Here is a 22,136-nt window from a genome sequence, read left to right as displayed (position 1 = left end):
TTTTTTTCTCTTTCCTTGGCAATGTGGGGGCACTATAGGTATCATTACTAGGAGAAGTCCAGACATAATGCTGAAGGTAGGGTTGGGTTGTCTCTGTGGCCCACATCTCACCTCCTAGGCCCCCTGCTTTGTGTCTTAATTAGAGACAGCTGGAGGAGGAAGCTGGGGTGGGCCACCACAGAAAGGCAGCTTCTGGGGCAGTATATTGTGCTATACTGTGATATTTGGTTCTGCTGTGGTGGTATTTTGTGCTGGTATTGCTCACTCCGCCTACTTGTGTTGGCCCCATATACTTGTGTTGCCCCACCGTCTATCGGTATGGACCCACCTACAACATGTGGGCCGCTTTTAGATTTTCCAGGGCCACTTCAAGTTCCAAGTCCGCCCCTGAGTGAAATTGATGTGGTTTGCTTTTAAGAGGTTGCCCTACCAGTAAATATTATTTGGGTCATTTATCAAACTGATGTAAAGTAGAACTGGCTTAGTTGCCCACAGCAACCAATCAGATTCCACCTTTTATTTTTGACAGCTCCTTTGGAAAATGAAAGGTGGAATCTGATTAGTTACTATGGGCAACTAAGCCAGTTCTACTTTACGCCAGTTTGATAAATGACCCCATATATTTTTTTATACAGATAATGAAAATACTTGCCATTTCCATGCTGTAATAAATGATTAATTTTGTATAGACAAGCCAGGGCTGCCATCAGGAATGTCAAAGCCCCATAAAACCATGTGGACCTTCTCTCATTCTTAGCTATAACAGCCATAACTTTTTTTTCTTTTTTTTTGCACAAGGCCATTTTGCTACACACATCAATAAGATTTTCGTTTCTAGAATTTTTTTCTGGGTTTCATAAAGGAAAAAAAGGTGCCATTTTTATTTACACTGTTTACAATCACCATAAATAAAGCCTCATTCCGTGTCCGTGCTCAAATCCGTGAGCAGGTGGTCAGTGATGCATCCGTGAAGCTGTCCGTGAAGGATCTGTGTTGGGTCCGTGTCTCTGTTTTTTGCTGTCCGTGTTGCATCCGTGTTTCACTGACACTGAACAGCTGAAAAATAGTTTTCAAAGCATCTCTTCTTAATGATCCGTGAAAGAATGATCCGTGGAGAACACGTACAGCACATGTCCGTGAAACACTGACGTGTGAATGAGGCTTAACATGTTCAAAATATGGTATTATGATTACAGGGACACCAGCATAGAGTGTGCACGGTGGAGACTATGCCACATGGAAGGGTGTAGATAGCCATCTTCATCAGTGCCAGCTTGAGGAAAATCCAGCTAGTGTCCATTGGAGGTTGTGTGAATTGCAAACAGTGGGAGAAAATATGCTGCTGTCAATTTCAAGAGAGAGAGATTATTATTATTATTATTATTATTATTATTACACCTGTGCCCTTTTTGAAAGACTCTGTAACCACATGATCATTGATCTTTAACCACTTACCGTCACGCTAACGCCGAAAGGCGTCATTTCTGCGGCGCTCCCAGGTCACACTAACGCCGATTGGCGTCATCTCGCGTGAGCCGAGATTTCCTGTGAACGCGCGCACACAGGCGCGCACGCTCACAGGAACGGAAGGTAAGAGAGTTGATCTCCAGCCTGCCAGCGGCGATCGTTCGCTGGCAGGCTGGAGATGTGTTTTTTTTAACCCCTAACAGGTATATTAGACGCTGTTTTGATAACAGCGTCTAATATACCTGCTACCTGGTCCTCTGGTGGTCCCCTTTGTTTGGATCGACCACCAGAGGACACAGGTAGCTCAGTAAAGTAGCACCAAGCACCACTACACTACACTACACCCCCCCCCCCCGTCACTTATTAACCCCTTATTAGCCCCTGATCACCCCATATAGACTCCCTGATCACTCCCCTGTCATTGATTACCCCCCTGTCATTGATCACCCCCCTGTAAAGCTCCATTCAGATGTCCGCATGATTTTTACGGATCCACTGATAGATGGATCGGATCCGCAAAACGCATACGGACGTCTGAATGGAGCCTTACAGGGGCGTGATCAATGACTGTGGTGATCACCCCATATAGACTCCCTGATCACCCCCTGTCATTGATTACACCCCTGTCATTGATCACACCCCTGTAAAGCTCCATTCAGACGTCCGCATGATTTTTACGGATCCACTGATAGATGGATCGGATCCGCAAAACACATACAGGCGTCTCCCTGGAGCCTTCCAGGGGGGGTGATCACCCCATATAGACTCCCTGATCACCCCCCTGTCATTGATCACCCCCCCTGTCAGGCTGCATTCAGATGTCTGTATGATTTTTACGGATCCACGGATACATGGATCGGATCCGCAAAACACATACGGACATCTGAATGGAGCCTTATAGGGGGGTGATCAATGACAGGGGGGTGATCACCCCATATAGACTCCCTGATCACCCCCCTGTCATTGATCACCCCCCTGTCATTGATCACCCCCCTGTCATTGATCACTCCCCCTGTCATTGATCACCCCCCCCTGTCATTGATCACCCCCCTGTCATTGATCACCCCTCTGTAAGGCTCCATTCAGACATTTTTTTGGCCCAAGTTAGCGGAATTTTTTTTTTTTTTTTCCTTACAAAGTCTCATATTCCACTAACTTGTGTCAAAAAATAAAATCTCACATGAACTCACCATACCCCTCACGGAATCCAAATGCGTAAAATTTTTTAGACATTTATATTCCAGACTTCTTCTCACGCTTTAGGGCCCCTAGAATGCCAGGGCAGTATAAATACCCCACATGTGACCCCATTTCGGAAAGAAGACACCCCCAGGTATTCCGTGAGGGGCATATTGAGTCCATGAAAGATTGAAATTTTTGTCCCAAGTTAGCGGAAAGGGAGACTTTGTGAGAAAAAAATAAAAAATATCAATTTCCGCTAACTTGTGCCAAAAAACAACATTTCTATGAACTCGCCATGCCCCTCATTGAATACCTTGGGGTGTCTTCTTTCCAAAATGGGTCACATGTGGGGTATTTATACTGCCCTGGCATTCTAGGGGCCCCAAAGCATGAGAAGAAGTCTGGTATCCAAATGTCTAAAAATGCCCTCCTAAAAGGAATTTGGGCACCTTTGCGCATCTAGACTGCAAAAAAGTGTCACACATCTGGTATCGCCGTACTCAGGAGAAGTTGGGAAATGTGTTTTGGGGTGTCATTTTACATATACCCATGCTGGGTGAGAGAAATATCTTGGTCAAATGCCAACTTTGTATAAAAAAATGGGAAAAGTTGTCTTTTGCCAAGATATTTCTCTCACCCAGCATGGGTATATGTAAAATGACACGGCAAAACACATTCCCCAACTTCTCCCGAGTACGGAGATACCACATGTGTGACACTTTTTTGCAGCCTAGGTGGGCAAAGGGGCCCATATTCCAAAGAGCACCTTTCGGATTTCACAGGTCATTTACCTACTTACCACACATTAGGGCCCCTGGAAAATGCCAGGGCAGTATAACTACCCCACAAGTGACCCCATTTTGGAAAGAAGACACCCCAAGGTATTCCGTGAGGGGCATGGCGAGTTCCTAGAATTTTTTATTTTTTGTCACAAATTAGTGGAAAATGATGATTTTTTTTAATTTTTTTTTTTTCATACAAAGTCTCATATTCCACTAACTTGTGACAAAAAATAAAAACTTCCATGAACTCACTATGCCCATCAGCGAATACCTTGGGGTCTCTTCTTTCCAAAATGGGGTCACTTGTGGGGTAGTTCTACTGCCCTGGCATTCTAGGGGCCCAAATGTGTGGTAAGGAGTTTGAAATCAAATTCTGTAAAAAATGACCAGTGAAATCCGAAAGGTGCTCGTTGGAATATGGGCCCCTTTGCCCACCTAGGCTGCAAAAAAGTGTCACACATCTGGTATCTCTGTATTCAGGAGAAGTTGAGGAATGTGTTTGGGGTGTCTTTTTACATATACCCATGCTGGGTGAGAGAAATATCTTGGTCAAATGCCAACTTTGTATAAAAAAATGGTAAAAGTTGTCTTTTGCCAATATATTTCTCTCACCCAGCATGGGTATATGTAAAATGACACCCCAAAACACATTCCCCAACTTCTCCTGAGTACGGAGATACCAGATGTGTGACACTTTTTTGCAGCCTAGGTGGGCAAAGAAGCCCATATTCCAAAGAGCACCTTTCGGATTTCACAGGTAATTTACCTACTTACCACACATTAGGGCCCCTGGAAAATGCCAGGGCAGTATAACTACCCCACAAGTGACCCCATTTTGGAAAGAAGACACCCCAAGGTATTCCGTGAGGGGCATGGCGAGTTCCTAGAATTTTTTATTTTTTGTCACAAGTTAGTGGAAAATGATGATTTTTTTTAATTTTTTTTTTTTTCATACAAAGTCTCTTATTCCACTAACTTGTGACAAAAAATAAAAACTTCCATGAACTCACTATGCCCATCAGCGAATACCTTGGGGTCTCTTCTTTCCAAAATGGGGTCACTTGTGGGGTAGTTATACTGCCCTGGCATTCTAGGGGCCCAAATGTGTGGTAAGGAGTTTGAAATCAAATTCTGTAAAAAATAACCAGTGAAATCCGAAAGGTGCTCTTTGGAATGTGGGCCCCTTTGCCCACCTAGGCTGCAAAAAAGTGTCACACATCTGGTATCTCCGTACTCAGGAGAAGTTGGGGAATGTGTTTTGGGGTGTCATTTTACATATACCCATGCTGGGTGAGAGAAATATCTTGGCAAATGACAACTTTTCCCATTTTTTTATACAAAGTTGGCATTTGACCAAGATATTTATCTCACCCAGCATGGGTATATGTAAAAAGACACCCCAAAACACATTCCTCAACTTCTCCTGAATACAGAGATACCAGATGTGTGACACTTTTTTGCAGCCTAGGTGGGCAAAGGGGCCCATATTCCAAAGAGCACCTTTCGGATTTCACTGGTCATTTTTTACAGAATTTGATTTCAAACTCCTTACCACACATTTGGGCCCCTAGAATGCCAGGCAGTAGAACTACCCCACAAGTGACCCCATTTTGGAAAGAAGAGACCCCAAGGTATTTCGTGATGGGCATAGTGAGTTCATAGAACTTTATATTTTTGTCACAAGTTAGTGGAATATGAGACTTTGTAAGAAAAAAAAAAAAAAATCATCATTTTCCGCTAACTTGTGACAAAAAATTAAAAGTTCTATGAACTCACTATGCCCATCAGCGAATACCTTAGGGTGTCTACTTTCCGAAATGGGGTCATTTGTGGGGTGTTTGTACTGTCTGGCCATTGTAGAACCTCAGGAAACATGACAGGTGCTCAGAAAGTCAGAGCTGCTTCAAAAAGCGGAAATTCACATTTTTGTACCATAGTTTGTAAACGCTATAACTTTTACCCAAACCATTTTTTTTTTTTACCCAAACATTTTTTTTTTATCAAAGACATGTAGAACAATAAATTTAGAGCAAAATTTAGATATGGATCTCGTTTTTTTTTGCAAAATTTTACAACTGAAAGTGAAAAAATGTCATTTTTTTGCAAAAAAATCGTTAAATTTTGATTAATAACAAAAAAAAGTAAAAATGTCAGCAGCAATGAAATACCACCAAATGAAAGCTCTATTAGTGAGAAGAAAAGGAGGTAAAATTCATTTGGGTGGTAAGTTGCATGACCGAGCAATAAACCGCTAAAGTTGTGGAGTGCCGATTTGTAAAAAAGGGCCTGGTCTTTAGGGGGGTATAAACCTGTGGTCCTTAAGTGGTTAAGAAGCTGTAACCACTAAGCCTGCTGCCTGCGCAAACTGGTTGCTTCTCATGAGACTGGCAAATATTCCTGCTATAAGCTCCAACTGCAACCATCTCAGAGTGGGGAGCCTTGCATACCACTTAAAGAGGACCTTTCACTAGTTTAAAAACTAACTATATCAGCGGCGCCCAGGGGTCCCCCTGCACTTACTAGTATGTCTGGGCGCCGCTCCGTTCGCCCGGTATAGGCTCCGGTGTCTGCAGCTCCCTCTGTTGTACGGGGCGGAGTTTTTGTATTAGGGTTGTCCCTTGCTGCAGCGCTGGCCAATCATAGCGCACAGCTCATAGCCTGTATCAGCTACGTGATCAATTGGAGGAGGTGAGTTAATTTTTTATTATTTTTTTTAACCCTCAATTGACCTTTTACTAAGCATTCTGTATTAAAGAATGCTATTATTTTCCCTTATAACCATGTTATAAGGGAAAATAGTTACATCTACACAACACCGAACCCAAATCTAAACTTCAGTGAAGAAGTTCGGGTCTGGGTACCACATTCAGTTTTTTTTCACGCGCGTGCAAAACGCATTGCACCCGCGCAATAAAAACTGAACAACGGAACGCAATTGCAGTCAAAACTGACTGCAATTGCGTACCTACTCGCGCGGGTTTGCCGCAATGCACCGGGACGCATCCGGACCTAATCCAGACACGCTCGTCAGCAAGGGGCCTTAATAGTATGGATGTAATTTATCATGACTGGAATTTTTTACAATAGTTTTGATAACTCCCCCCCCCATCCCTGCCAGAGGATGCGCATGCCTCATAATATAAGTACATCCTCTGGCAGTCCGTGTGCCTAGAATGAGATCCATGCCAGTTTGTAGCTGGTGTAGATTTCAGTCATCATTTAAACCAGAAAACTGGCATAAATGATGATAAATCTGACGCAACTGACACCATACCCACCCCACTTTTTCGGGAAGTGGTGAGGGTGGCATTAAAACGCCATTTGCACCCAAAAAAAAGTCACATGATAAAAAATACTGGACCTCTTCTTAAAGGGATAGGATAGGTCAACAAGATCAGACCGGCCGGGTCCAACTCCTTGGCACCCCCACCGATCAGCTGTTTGAGGAGATGGCGCACGCAGTGCACACATGCCGCCTCGCTTCTCTCTTCCTGTCCGCTGCTGCTGTCCCATAGACATACAGCGAAAAGCAGGAAGAGAGATGGAAGACGGCACGTGCACACTGCGCCGTCTCCTCAAACAGCTGATCGGCGGGGGTGCTGGGTGTAGGACCCCCGCCGATCCTATATTGATGACCCATCTTGAGGATAGGTCATCAATATTAAAAGCCTGGACAACCTCTTTGTAACGGAACGCCTAGCACCCCGACCGGGTACCTCCGTTGATTGATGCTCCTAGTGCTTCCAGAGGACTCCAAGCACTCCACTTGACACCATCAGCACTGCAGACCCCACGAACCGCCGAAGCTTGGTGGAGGTCTCGCCGTCTCCTACCCACCCTGGACCTACGACAAGGCTCCAGGCTCCAGTGGGTGAACCTCTCCTAAATGCAGAGACAGGAACCAGGAACAAGCTCTTACAAGAGCTTATACTCAGGGGAGTATTGTAATATAGCAATCCTCAAGAGTGTAGTTATCCCATTCCCCAAACATGAGCCAAAACTTCATGAAGGTATAAAAACAGGAACTCTCTTTATTTTAACACAAGCATTGATTTATACACATCTTCCCACAAGGTTACCACCCACAGGGTTTTGTAAAAACAGCCAATCACATGTATTTACAGTATTCAAACCTTCCCAGCAATTGTACACAAAATCCTCCCCTCTGCCAGTGATAGAATTACCTCACACTGGGTTTATGCAATCATCACAGGCAGGCGAATACACAATATCCTCTGTCCTGGAGACAACCGAGAAGTAATTCAATTATCTCTCAGGACAAGGACATCGCCAATACACACAGAGAGACAATGGAACAGACCTCCCTACTCAACGTATACAATGTCCCACCCTTTTCAATACACATAGACATTTAACATCCCAAAATGGCACGAATTAGACCAGGGTTCAAGTTAGTCCAAGTTCTTTGTGAACAAATGAGGCCTGGCTGATGAGGGCCCATAATCCTGGGGCAAGAGGCTAGTAGCCAGGCCCCTCCAAAACCCAGTGGCGAGGTTGGTTTCGCCACATATCTCCCCCTCCCAGGGAAGACTAACCAGATACCTGACCTCGCGGTCAATACTTGAGTTAGTCTGGCAGTCCAACCACAACCCAATACTGGACCTGTTGAATTTTAGGGCCTGGCTCTGTTCTGTATGTCCCCAGCTGTTGAGTGGGCATCTGCGACTCCTTGCTTCCTTGTGGTTCTCTAGCTTGGAGCTGTAGGTACTTGGTGGGCAGAGGCCAACTGCGCTCTGCCCAGATGCCAGCTCTTCCGCTGGGATAGCCTGTGGGAAGTCCGGCTCTGGAGAAGAGGATAGGGGAGGGCAGAGGCCAGCGGCGCTGATGCCAGCGCTTCAGCTGGGGTGCATGGTGCCAACTCCTGCTGGGTAGTAAATGAACGGTTAGGGCAGAGGCCAGCGGCGCTCTGCTCTGATGCCAGCTCTTCTGCTGGAGAGGGGTCAGTGGGGTTTAAAGCCTTACTCACTACCCTCAGTATTAGGCTGGGAGAGACCTGTGGAGGGGGGCTATCCCTTACCCCCTCCTCTGGATACCCCATCTGCCGCTGGGGAGAGAGACCAACTGTCTCCTCTCCCTGTAGAGTATACTGCCGCTGGGTAGTGAGACTGTCTGTCTCCACTACCAGTGATTCTGGTTGTTGCAGAGATGAGGGACCGACAATCTCCTCTCCCTGTACTCCCAGTGGCAGTTGGGGATCTGGGACGCCTGCCCAGTCACCCTGTTGGGCCGGTGGAGTGACTACAGTCCCATCTCCACCTGCCGACTGGGGTTCCTCCCAGTACCAGTCTATGAAGTCCCCTACCTCCACAGTTGGTGAGGAAGTAGGGGATACCTCAGCTGTGACTTGCCAGGGGAAGGGCTGCAGGTCTGGGCCTGGTATCCAACTGTCTTGTATCTTGCGCTGGGCTTGAATGGAGCGAAACAACTGCTGATAATCTTACTCCAGCTCCCACTCCCTTTGGACCAGAAAGGTCAGATCTGCCCTCACCCCACTAGTTGTAGGCCAATTGTGCAAGTCCCACCTGTAGTCAGTAATGTCCCAAAATCTAGACTCTTCTGTGCTCCCAAAGTCAATGTCTTCAAAAGACTCCCACAATAACCCAGGGCAATTATATTCCTCACCTTCGGGCTTGGCGTACTCCTCCATCCATGGAGACTGTCGTACTGTGTCCCACCATAGTGCTTGGTAAGCGTCATCCAGCCAGGTTTCCTGCCATACCAGTGTCTCAAGCTCTGACACCCACTCCGTCAATGGTTGCTCTCCCAGTAGAGGTAGTCGCAGCGGCAATCGCATTCGCAATCTCTGCTCCTCACTGGGAAGACTCTCACCCCTCCGACGCTGCACATCCTCCAGGGCCTGGTGCCATACGCCTTTCCGCTCGGCATCCCTGTAATCCGGGTGATCTTCCTCATGGAATGCTGTGCAGGAACCAACGGCATCCATATTGCTGTAGTCAGGGGCGCTGTACGGATACTAGCGTTGCCCTCAATATACTCCACGAACGGTGTCTCCGAGCTGCTTCTCCTCACACTAGGACGCCATCCCACTGCTTGCCACCAATGTAACGGAACGCCTAGCACCCCGACCGGGTACCTCCGTTGATAGATGCTCCTAGTGCTTCCAGAGGACTCCAAGCACTCCACTTGACACCATCAGCACTGCAGACCCCACGAACTGCCGAAGCTTGGTGGAGGTCTCGCCGTCTCCTACCCACCCTGGACCTATGACAAGGCTCCAGGCTCCAGCGGGTGAACCTCTCCTAAATGCAGAGACAGGAACAAGCTCTTACAAGAGCTTAAACTCAGGGGAGTATTGTGATATAGCAATCCCCAAGAGTGTAGTTATCCCATTCCCCAAACATGAGCTAAAACTTCATGAAGGTATAAAAACAGGAACTCTCTTTATTTTAACACAAGCATTGATTTATACACATCTTCCAACAAGGTTACCACCCACAGGGTTTTGTAAAAACAGCCAATCACATGTATTTACAGTATTCAAACCTTCCCAGCAATTGTACACAAAATCCTCCCCTCTGCCCATGATAGAATTACCTCACACTGGGTTGATGCAATCATCACAGGCAGGCAAATACACAATATCCTCTGTCCTGGAGACAACCGAGAAGTAATTCAATTATCTCTCAGGACAAGGACATCGCCAATACACACAGAGAGACAATGGAACAGACCTCCCTACTCAACGTATACAATGTCCCACCCTTTTCAATACACATAGACATTTAACATCCCAAAATGGCACGAATTAGACCAGGGTTCAAGTTAGTCCAAGTCCTTTGTGAAAAAATGAGGCCTGGCTGATGAGAGGGCCCATAATCCTGGGGCAAGAGGCTGGTAGCCAGGCCCCTCCAAAACCCAGTGGCGAGGTTGGTTTCGCCACACTCTTTAATATATAAATAAAAATAAATGCATTTACAAAATAAAATATTCTGCTTGTTTAAAGGGGTATTCCAGTAAAGTAACTTCATTTTTTAAAACTGCATTAAGGCTGCAAGCTGTGACCCAACCAGACCTCATACCTATACATATAACCAGAGCTTCAATTTACCTTGCAATCCATTTGTCTAGCTCCTGTGTGAGCCTGCAACACACTGAGAGTATCATGGCGCCTGATCTTCCCTTTACAAAACTGCAAAGACTACAATCCCCACAATCCCTAGCTTTCCTGCTGTGAGTGTTGGTGTTTACTGATTGGCTGCCTGATACAGTCCGGTCACGCCCCCTCTACTCAGTAATCACCAGCACACTGACACGCCCTTTGTTTCATAAGACATTTAGCTAGAGAACCGATAGTAACACACTGAGCATGCTCGACCTAACAAAGGCTCAGAACTACAGGTCGATGCCATAGTCATTTATGAGGAAATACAGTGGGTAGCAGAGGAAGAAAACTACTTTTATAATTACTGAAGGGTAAATATGTGAAATTTACATTATATTAGGTAATTATTGATGAAGAATTAGTCTAAAACATTAGTTATATTTATGGTAACCGGAATACCCCTTTAAACCTATTTACCGTAAGTGCACTGTAAAGTAACAGTTTAAACCAAAACAATTTTTTTGATACATTGTATAGAAAAGCAGGCTATCTGGGTCACTTTAGTCTATTGCATGTGCTATTATGGACATGCTGGTAGCTGTTATGCAATCACTACACTTGTGTGGAAAATATTAGTATGTTTTGAATTATCTTTTATGTCCTTCAAGGTTGAAAAGAGACAGACACGCTGAGAGGTAATAACCTCAGGCGAGTTAACAATTAAATATTTTACACTATCTGAACAACAGTGGCTGAGCTTAGAAGCTTTTCATTTTGTCTTCCAAAGTCCCAATTCATTTTCATAAATTATAAAAAGCCAAAATAATTGATTGCAATAAATTCTGCCTGATTCTTGTATTACTGAATATGTTTTACTTTTTTTCATTTCCACATTTATTCACATACAGTATAAGTTATTTCAGTAGAATAGGTCATATATGTGTTGCTGATTTTATTTTAAAGGAACACTTCAGGATAGACTGATACAATGTTTTATACTGAGTGCCTGGCCTGTAGGGGCAGTACTGCACATGCCTTTTGTCTTTAATGTTCTTTAAAGGGGTTGTCTCACTTCAGCAAGTGGTCGCTATCATGTCGAGAAGGTTAATACAAGGCACTTACTAATGTATTGTGATTGTCCATATTGCTTCCTTTGCTGGCTGGATTCATTTTTCCATCACATTATACACTGTTCATTTCCATGGTTATGACCACCCTGTAAATCTTCAGTAGTGGTCGTGCTTGCACAATATAGGAAAAAGTGCCTTTTTTCCTATAGCGTGCAAGCATGACCACAGCTGCTGGATTACAGAGTGGTCATAACCATGGAAACGGGCAGTGTATAATGTGATGGAAAAATGAAATCAGCATAGGAGGCAATATGGACAATAACAATACATTAGTAAGTGCCTTGTATTAAAGGGGTCCTGCAGTTCTTTTAAAAGTCACCGAACTTTTAACATAGTGCGGACACAGTATTGCTGATATGTTTGGGGGGATATTTAGTATCTCATCTTATTGATGTTGTGAGTATGGTCGAATAGTTATATTAAGCCTTGGCTTGGACCTGAATGTGATTCTCAGTTAATTTATTTATCCCAGAGGGCGAAGCCCTTAGGCCCCTTTCACACGGGCGATTATTCCGCGCGGATGCGATGCGTGAGGTGAACGCATTGCACCCGCACTGAATACCGACCCATTCATTTCTATGGGGCTGTTCACATGAGCGGTGATTTTCACGCATCACTTGATTTTCACGCATCCTCTTTGTGCGTTTTTCGCGTAACGCAGGCCCTATAGAAATGAATGGGGTTGCATGAAAATCACAAGCATCCGCAAGCAAGTGCGGATGCGGTGCGATTTTCACGCACGGTTGCTAGGAGACGATCGGGATGGAGACCCGATCATTATTATTTTCCCTTATAACATGGTTATAAGGGAAAATAATAGCATTCTGAATACAGAATGCATAGTAAAATAGTGCTGGAGGGGTTAAATTTTTTTTTTTTTAAATGTAACTCACCTTAATCCACTTGTTCGCGCAGCCGGCATCTCTTCTGTCTTCATCTGTGAGCAATAGGACCTTTGATGACATCACTGCGTTCATCACATGGTCCATCACATGATCCATCACCATGGAGATGGTTCATGTAATGGACCATGTGATGAGCGTAGTGACGTCATCAAAGGTCCTATTGCTCACAGATGAAGACAGAAGAGATGCCGACTGCGCGAACAAGTGGATTAAGGTGAGTTAAATTTTTATTTTTTTTTTTTTAACCCCTCCAGCCCTATTTTACTTAGCATTCTGTATTCAGAATGCTATTATTTTCCCTTCTAAACATGTTATAAGGGAAAATAATAAAGATAGGGTCCCCATCCCGATCGTCTCCTAGCAACCGTGCGTGAAAGTCGCACCGCATCCACACTTGCTTGCGGATGCTTGCGATTTTCACGCAGCCCCATTCACTTCTATGGGGTCTGCGTCGCGTGAAAAACGCTCAAAATAGAACATGCTGTGATTTTTACGCAACGCACGCAACGCACAAGTGATGCGTGAAAATCACCGCTCATGTGAACAGCCCCATAGAAATTAATGGGTCCGGATTCAGTGGAGGAGGAGGGAGTTTGCAAAGAAATTACTGGGGGAAGGGGGCCCCATTCAAAAATTTGCTGAGGCCCCAGTCATTTCTAGTTATGCCACTGTTTTAGATATTAACTTTTGAATGAAACTGTAAGCTGGCAACTTTAGATTTAGTGCTCCTTTGAGGTGATACCAAAAAATTTTAAACTGTAAAAGTTTTTTGCTATGTTTTTTATTATTATTCAATTTATTATTTTTTGGCAAAAGATTGCCTTTTAGATTAGCTACTCTGAACCTAATGGTAAAACTGACATTGTATTATTAATATAAAATTCCAGTAGAATGAATGCTGGTATTCAGTTTCTGAGAAATTAATTCATTTGTAGCAACCACTATGACTGCTCTTCTCATTGTCCGTTTGCCACAACAAAAAAATATATTCTGGGGTTCATTTACTAACTGACATATGCCAGTTTTCTGGTATATACATGTTTGCCTCATACATCAGGGGTGTGAAAAGGAGTGGCTTAGCGGGAAAGGGGACATAGCTCAAGATGCGTCAACAGAAAATGGGGAAACGTTGGGTCTCAAAGTCAACCAATAGGTGGTGTAAAGTTAGACAAATGTGTCTAAAGATGCACCAAATTTATCATCCAGTCTAAGCTAGTTTGATAAAACTGGTACATTGTTAGACTATCTAGTGTAAATATAAGATGGAATAAATACATCTGCACCATAATTGTCAAACATTGGTAATCTTTATAACTTCTCTTTTTTTCTCTTTTCAATCTAGAAAACTTCATTGCACAAGAAATTACATCCATCTGAACTTGTTCCTCTCTTTCATTTTGAAAGCTATCTCAGTATTAATGAAGGACGATTTCCTCTATTCCGATTATTATCCTTGTCCAGATTCTCTGGTAATTACATTTCCTTCTAATCTACATGATGTGTACATGTTGCTTCCAACAATCAATCTACTGCAATATACTTAATCAAAGTCATAAAGGGTAATTTTCAGATGAATGGAAATGCTTTAAGTTTGTTTTACAGAAATGCATCAAACATTTAGGTCCTACACACAGGACACACAATGCCATAATTTATCACAAATGATCCTTCAGTACTGTTCTGTGGCCTCAATGACCCACCAAATATGTGGTATGGGCTCCACAGTTTACAGGGCTCTTGGTCATTATGTGTATGCAAAGGGGTATAATAGTTATATGAGAAAAGGATTATGTTGTCACCCTAGCTGTTTACCAAAAGTACGGTACATGCAGTACACCAGACCTGAAGGTATCTGCAAATGTTTTATTATGTAACATTATATAAAGTTTTATGTTCTGCTGTGCATTCCAACAAGAGGAGGTGCGGTTGGCAATGATTGGCAGGAACAGGGCTAACCACCCTGTTCCTCCCCTCTTGGTAGGAGTGGACTGGTACTACTTCCTGCCAGAAGGGGGAATTCCAGAGTAGAGGGTATGGCCCATGCTTGAGCTTCTACTCCATGAGCTTGATACGATTCTCTTGTAAGACCTGTACTTCAGGAAGATTACCAGCATCAAGATACAACTTTCCCAAAAACTACAGCGAATAAAGTCGGTAGAGTGACCAGCAAGATTCAGCTTCACAGACCCTGCTGTTGGTGAGAGAAAACAGGTCAGACACCCATTACCTAGAATAATCACTAGGCTCTACTAACTTCAACATCCAAACCAAAATTTTCCTATACTAGACACTATAACAATATTATCTACTAACTACTATGTACCAACTTCAAGCCTGTATTACACAGTGGACAACGATATCGATAAGTGTCTGCAAGTGCAATTAAATTGCCATCTATTCTAGCCACCATGCCTCCTCATCTGGTGCCAGAAACTGCACTTTGTACTTAATACAGCTGCATGTGCCACAAGTTATATTTTTGTGTAAAAAGCATACAAAAAGACACCCCACTCAACCACAGGACACTGAGGTGCACGGACACCTGAAGCCAGGAAATACATAATGGAAAAAGGTGAAGTCCAGCGCAGGGGCTCGCTGCATACCCAATGGGGTTCCAGATGAAGGATGGGAGCCCAATGATCCTGCCAATTTGTCTGTGTGGTACCCAGCCCAGATACTTCTGATGATGGCCTTTGGTGGACTCATGTTTGAGTACTAAGAGTCTTTACTGTGCCTACAGTCTGTTAATGCGTTTTTTTCTGGTATACCTAAAACCTTGTAACCTCTGACTAACCTAAGGCTCATTTTCCCAAAAAACAACCATTTCCCATAATCTCAAAAAAGACAAAATAGCCTGTATCGCTCAATGTGGGGTGGCCAGACTAGATATAACTAGATAAAACCAATCCGCCCTAAAATTACCTATTTAACAATGCTAACATAGGGGTAAATTTAGCATTCCTTTGATGCCTTTTTTAGCATTAAAATTGCAAAATTCCAGTTGTGTGACTTTTTAAAATGGTGTTGCGACTTTTTCTCTCCCAACTGGCATTTTTATATTGCCCTTGCCAGTTTCCAAAAAGTGGTGTGGCAAGAGTGGGGTTCACTGTTATTTACGCTGGAAAATGATTGCAATCTACGGCAGCTCCGAACCATAGATTTAATTCTGGAGCACGGACTGCTGGAGAAGGCATGTAATTTATGATGACGCCTGCGTCTCATCATAAATCATATGCTTCCTCCGGCAGCGCAAGCCCTATCAAGACGGGTGTAGCACACGCCGGTCTTGATAAATCAGGGCCACAGTTCTTAACTTAAGCCACCTGTGGAGCTAAGACACTTCATTGGGCATGTAGTCACTGACAAGCCACATTTGTTTTGAGAGCAAGTCACAATCCACCATGTAGTGTCATTGTGTAAGGCAAGAAAAACACAGCAAAAAAAAAAAAAATGAACTAAGAACTCAACAATAACTACAGTATAAGCAACAAAATGATAAAACCCAAAAGAACTCAAGTGAAATAGAGGGTGTGGACTTCTAACTGTTTGGAAGAAGTGTTTTAACTTCTGCCCAACGATAAGAAGTCTCCAGACCACCTTCTTGCCTTTAGTTCTTTTGAGGTTTATCATGATGGTATACACATATACGCTGAGACACTAATCCACAGAAGGGAATGTAGTGCGCAGGCGCTGGAAAACAGGGAGTGGTCATCCGTACGAGATTTAGAAGTGCTGTACAGAGACGTCAAGGGAGAGGGGAGGTGCTGAAATCTGTTAGAGGCAGGCTTTGGCACTTACGAAAGGAAAGCCCACTCAGCTGGGCACTTTGAGCTGGATTTGCATATCAATAAAAGTTCTTTTTCCAGGCAAAGACTTCATACCCTGGCGATATACAGGTATGTTGGCAATGGTGCTCAAATGTTCTGTTGGGCATTGCAGGTAGTATAAATTGGGAAAAGTAGTTGACAGACTCCCTTTTAACACAAGGTAATCTTATATCCTTGAGCCTTGGAAGCGGGTGCAGAATTTTTAGCACTACTAGTGCTGTAATTTGATAAAGAATGGTAAAGTACAAATTATAAATTCTAGTCAAATGTGATTAACCATGTGGCCATCTTTGTCTTCTGTTGCAGATAGGCTGTAAGATCATACTAGCGTTTGTGCATTACTGTATAACTGCAAATTTCTACTGGCTCTTGGTTGAGGGAGTTTATCTGCACACTCTGCTCGTGGTTATATTCTCTCCGAACAGACATTTTATAACATATCTCTTCATGGGATGGGGTAAGCTTCTGTTTTCTCGTTCTGTCCAATAATTGAAATGTGCCCTGATTTTTCTCCCTACCGCTTTCTACTAACCAGTTCATAGCATAACTTATATTAAGTCTCTATAGAAACAAGCATTGGAAAGTTTTTATTCCTTGTTCTCTTGAAAGACATGCTGTGAAGTACTGACAGAAATGGCTAGGAAATAACAGTTTGGTCATATCCAAGTAGGAAAATAATAGTAGAACACTTAATCACATAGTCAAGAACAGACATGTATTCACTCTTACAGTCAGAACAGGTGTACAAACCATTAATATATAACCAATTCTGATCTCAGTTCTTTACTGCTGGTCTGCAGACTATACAAGACAATACAGCATTGAGTGGGTAAAGTTGCCACAGAATGAGCACTTACATCTAATGACTCAAAGTAGATGTCCTCTGATTATACATGTTACTTTTCCCGTTGTTTTTCCTTTTTTTTTCTTACTGTCCCAGACCACTTTGACAACGTATCCTGACTGCAGAGTTTGCTGCCCATACATCTTTAGCCCCTTACTTCTACAGCTCATCCCCACCTTCTGTAGCAACAATAATAAATTCACACACCAAACTAGGCCCATAAATTAATTCAGACTGTAGACCAGACCCCAGAGTTTACACATCAGGCCAGCACAAAATTATATTCAAACCTCAGACTAGACATCTTCCTTCACTTACTTACTGGGTTCTTCTTCAACTTGAGGTGCCAATGCACATAGAGTTATGAAGCTAGCACGGTCAGCATCTATTAACTGAGCAGCGCTATGTCATATGGTCCTCAAAATATCACACATACAATACATACGTTTAAAGGGAACCTGTCACCGGGATTTTGGGTATAGAGCTGAGGACATGGGTTGCTAGATGGCCGCTAGCACATCCGCAATACCCAGTCCCCATAGCTCTGTGTGCTTTTATTGTGTATAACCGATTTGATACATATGCAAATTAACCTGAGATGAGTCAGAGCTTGAAAATACGTGTCACGGCTGAGGATGGGTAAAACCCTCAGCCGTGCGGTATCAGCAGATGGAGTCGCTGCAAGGCCAGGACAGAGAATTAGGGAGCTGGTCACCTCCTACACATCCCTAACTCTGACCCTGTCTCCTATCCGTTTGAGCCAACCCTGAAGGTAGGAGGGCTCATACTCCGGAACCTGATATTCCTGCTCGCCCTCAGGGTGGCCCTGGACTAGGAGCAGGGTAAGACGACCCGTTCCTCCTAGACACGGAGGAACAGGAGTCTCACTGGCCAAGATACATAGAAAGGGGGAACATAAACAGACATATGGCAATGACAGGTAAGTGAGACTAGTTCCACACTTACCTGCCACAGACACACAACCTGGAACCCACGTGCAAGTGCTGCTATCCACAATCAACATAAATGACACAGCACACAACAGACATCACACGGGAACCCAGTAAACCATATGCTGCAATAACAGATACACCATAAACTAACACCAGACATAACGTTTATGACAACCAGGGTGGCCCTCACTGGCAGATGGTAAATAAGCAGGAGGCTGTCTCCAGCAAGCATGGCTGAAGCACCCTCTCTGACTACTGCCTTCCACTGAGGCTTTATAGGGCCAAGTAGCCACACCCACAGTCAGACACACCCAGTGCACACACACACTAGGAAGGAAGTTAACCCTTCCAACACCAGGGAAGGGAAGACAACAACTTAAAGGGGAAGTGCACACAACACATATAACACTCCGTGCACACCGATAAAAGGCACACCTATAAAGAGAGGTTGCCAGGTGCAACCGCATGCCTACTGCAGCAAGCTGCCTAGCACCGCTCAGGCTGCTCTGCTGCCACATACACAATGTTGCCAGCGGCAACCACAGGTGAGGCAACATACCATAGCCCTCACCTGTGATTGACAACAACACCAAAACCGCAGGCAACTGCATGCGGTAAAGAGTCACGACCATGACCATGGCCGTGACAATATGACTCTTCTCTGGTCACACAAGTAAGATATAACACTTTTATGTTAATTTGCATAAAAGGCAGGAAGTACAAAAATGCATAATATTTATTGAATTCGTCTGCAAATGAAATTAAAAGTGTAATAATTTATATGTTTAGGGTAACACAATGAACATTTAGAAACGCTCAGTGAGGGTAGCATAGTAGAGGTGACAGGTTCCCTTTAAAGGGCATCTGTCAGCAGTATTGTACCTATGAAACTGGCTGACCTATAGCATGTGCACTTGGCAGCTGAAGGCATCTGTGTTGGTCCCATGTCATATGTGATCACAATTGTGAAAAAAAAAAAACTGTTTTAACATATACAAATGAGCCTCTAGGAGCAATGTGGGTGTTGCCATCAGTTATGAGCGAAGTGAGAGATTCGTCTTCGTACAGTATTCAACTGCCGCATCCTCTGCACTTTGATTGACTCAAGGCCAGGCGGGATGATGTCTACGCTGCCTGGCTCCTTCCATCAAAGTGCAAAGGTCACAGCAGTTGCAGAGAGAACTGAGCCTCTAGCAGTGTCGGACTGGGGTGCCTAGGGCCTACCAGTGGAATTGATTCTGGGGGCCCACCGTACATCTACACAATACAGTGGGGAAAACAGAATTATATTGTGTGCTATTACACTATATCAAAGTTTTTTCATGAAGCAACGAACACATGGCTTTAAGTTTATAACTTGTGGGTTTTGTACAGTCAGCAGCTTGGATGGTACTAAATAAACCACCCAGTCCCTCAGCCAGGCTAAACAACATCCAAAGTTAAGAAAAAGTTTGCCAGCAACTGAAAAAGTTTATTGGAGTGAATATATCATAAGGCTAGGGCTACATGGTGACAGTGGCCGCACAGCAGCTGTCGCACAGCGCTAAGTAGCGCTGATCCTAAAGAAATTAACGGGATCTCCATGACAGTCATAAGAAATCGAACAAATAAAAATTATTTATGTAACGAACAAAAAAACCTATGGCTGTCAAAAATGTATGTACTATAAATTTAAAAAAATTAAGAATAAAAAGAATTTTTTTAAATTTGCCTGGTCATGAAAAGCTCAGGAAGAGGACCAGTCTAACCTTTATTTTTATTTTTTGTAAAGGAATGGGAAAGAAAGGAAATCTGATTTTTTTTATGGCATGCACTGTAATTTGATTTTTATTACATTTTTTTGTGGAATAGAAAATAAAACATTTTTGATCTTTCTGTTTTATTTTATACACTGTCACCATGTATACACTGTCACCATGCTATATAATATATATTACTAAGAGGTGCCATGGTCGTAAGGACGCTTTTACACCTAATGGCTGCCGCATGGCCAAACACCAGGCACAGTCTGCAAATCTACTAAGGTTTACTACTTGCTGATTCTTAGGCCTCATGCACACGATCGTTGTTGTGGTCCGCATCCGAGCCGCATTTTTTGCGGCTCGGGTGCGGACCCATTCACTGTGCTGTCCGCATCCGTTGCACCGTTCCGTGGCCCCTCAAAAAAAATATAGCATGTCCTATTCTTGTCCGTTTGGCGGACAAGAATAGACATTTCTACAATGGGCCGCCCGTTCCGCAAATTTCGGTTTGCGGACCGCTAAAAAACGGAACGGTCGTGTGCATGAGGCCTAAGTGTTATTCTAGGCAATCTCTTAATTTATTTGTATACCATACAGACTTTTGTTTTTTGCTACATGGAATGACACCACTGTTCAGAATGTTGGCTGTGTAGAACTGCTGGCAACAGCAAATGATGGTTTGGATGCAACATCGGTGACCATAATTATTGCAATGTAACAGTGCAGATTTTGGGTCAGAATATTTTGCGACTGAAAATCGGTTCCATTCATTTGAAAGGGGCACCAAGCACATGGATTTCTGCAAACTCCATTAGGGGAATGGAAATGATTTTCAGTCCCGGAATTTTCTGCAACAAAGTCACTGCCATGTGTGAAGGCCCATGATGCAGATTATGTGCGGTTTTTCTGTGTGTATTTTTGTGTGAAAAGACCGCAGTGTAATACAGTACCAGTATAAGGCTTCTTTCACATGAACGATACGGATTAGGTCCGGATGCGTTCAGGGTGCGGTCAGTTGCTAATTTTTTTTCGCGCGAGTACAATGCGTTTTGATGCGTTTTTCACGCGCGTGATAAAAAATTGAAGGTTTACAAACAACATCTCTTAGCAACCATCAGTGAAAAACGCATTGCATCCGTACTTGCTTGCGGATGCAATGCATTTTTCACGCAGCCCCATTCACTTCTATGGGACCAGGGCTGCGTGAAAAGTAGAGTCCTGGCCCCACGCAGAATATAGAACATGCTGCATTTTTCACGCAACGCACAAGTAATACGTGAAAAACAACACTCATGTACACAAACCCATTGAAATGAATGGGTCAGGATTCAGTGCGGGTGCAATGCGTTCACATCACAGACATCTGAATGGACCCTTAGGCCCCTTTCACACGTGCGGAAAACTCGATCGTGTGAAAGGGGCCTAAGGGTCCATTCAGACGTCCGTTCTGAGTTTGCATCCGTTCCGCAATTTTGCGTAACGGATGCGGACCTATTCATTCCGTTTCGCGACCCCGCAAAAAAGATAGTGCATGTTCTATTCTTGCCCACAATCACATACAATAATAGGCATTTCTATCACAGGGCCGGCCGTGTGCGGCCCGCAAAATGCGGAACGCACACAGCCGGTGTCCATGTTTTGCGGACCGCAAAACACTTATGGGTGTCTGAATGGACCCTAAATGTGCAGCATTTTGCAGTGTTGAAAACTACAACTTCCAGCAGGTCCTGAAGGTCTGCATTTGACAGGACATGCTGGGAGTTGCAATTTCCAGTTGGAAAGGCAGAAAAAACAAAAATTTACTGCAGTTTTTTTTATCCACAGTAAATACCTATTTTATCTTGGGGACTGGCATGTGACACTATGGCTTACTGTTTCTTTCACATTGCACCACCCACCTCCTGAACTGGAGTGCCAAGGCAAGCTTCTGTTCTGGCTGCCTTCATCAGTCAGCATCCTGTCTGTAAACCAGCCACCGCGCTCTGCAGAGACTGTAGAATGTGGGTGGGCGGCTGGGGATGCTGTCTATCTCTGTGTGCCGTCAACAAGATGACGAATGCAGACGTAGTGCACTCCTTAGGAGGGGTGCACAGTGAAAGAATATGGGCCACGTTTCTGCAGCAACACCGGCAGCAACCTATTACTTTCTGCACTTCACTCCTCCCTGGACCCAACAAAGCTAATTCAGTTAGTGGAGAATGTACTGTATATACATCAGAA

General features: G+C 43.9%; 1 protein-coding gene across 1 annotated transcript in view; it reads left to right on the top strand.

Moving 5' to 3' along the window:
• The window catches only part of VIPR2 (vasoactive intestinal peptide receptor 2), a 237,222-nt gene that overhangs the window by 194,742 nt on the left and 20,344 nt on the right, over positions 1-22,136 (top strand). The window contains exons 6-7 of the mRNA XM_040434201.1: positions 13,893-14,019; positions 16,684-16,834. Coding sequence (XP_040290135.1) covers positions 13,893-14,019; positions 16,684-16,834 — 278 coding nt within the window. The remainder of the gene's footprint in view (positions 1-13,892; positions 14,020-16,683; positions 16,835-22,136) is intronic.

Source organism: Bufo bufo, chromosome 5 (assembly GCF_905171765.1).
Source record: "Bufo bufo chromosome 5, aBufBuf1.1, whole genome shotgun sequence".
Taxonomy (NCBI): Eukaryota; Metazoa; Chordata; class Amphibia; order Anura; family Bufonidae; genus Bufo; species Bufo bufo.
Note: the sequence above shows the minus strand (reverse complement) of the source record. Positions and strands in the feature narration are given on the sequence as shown.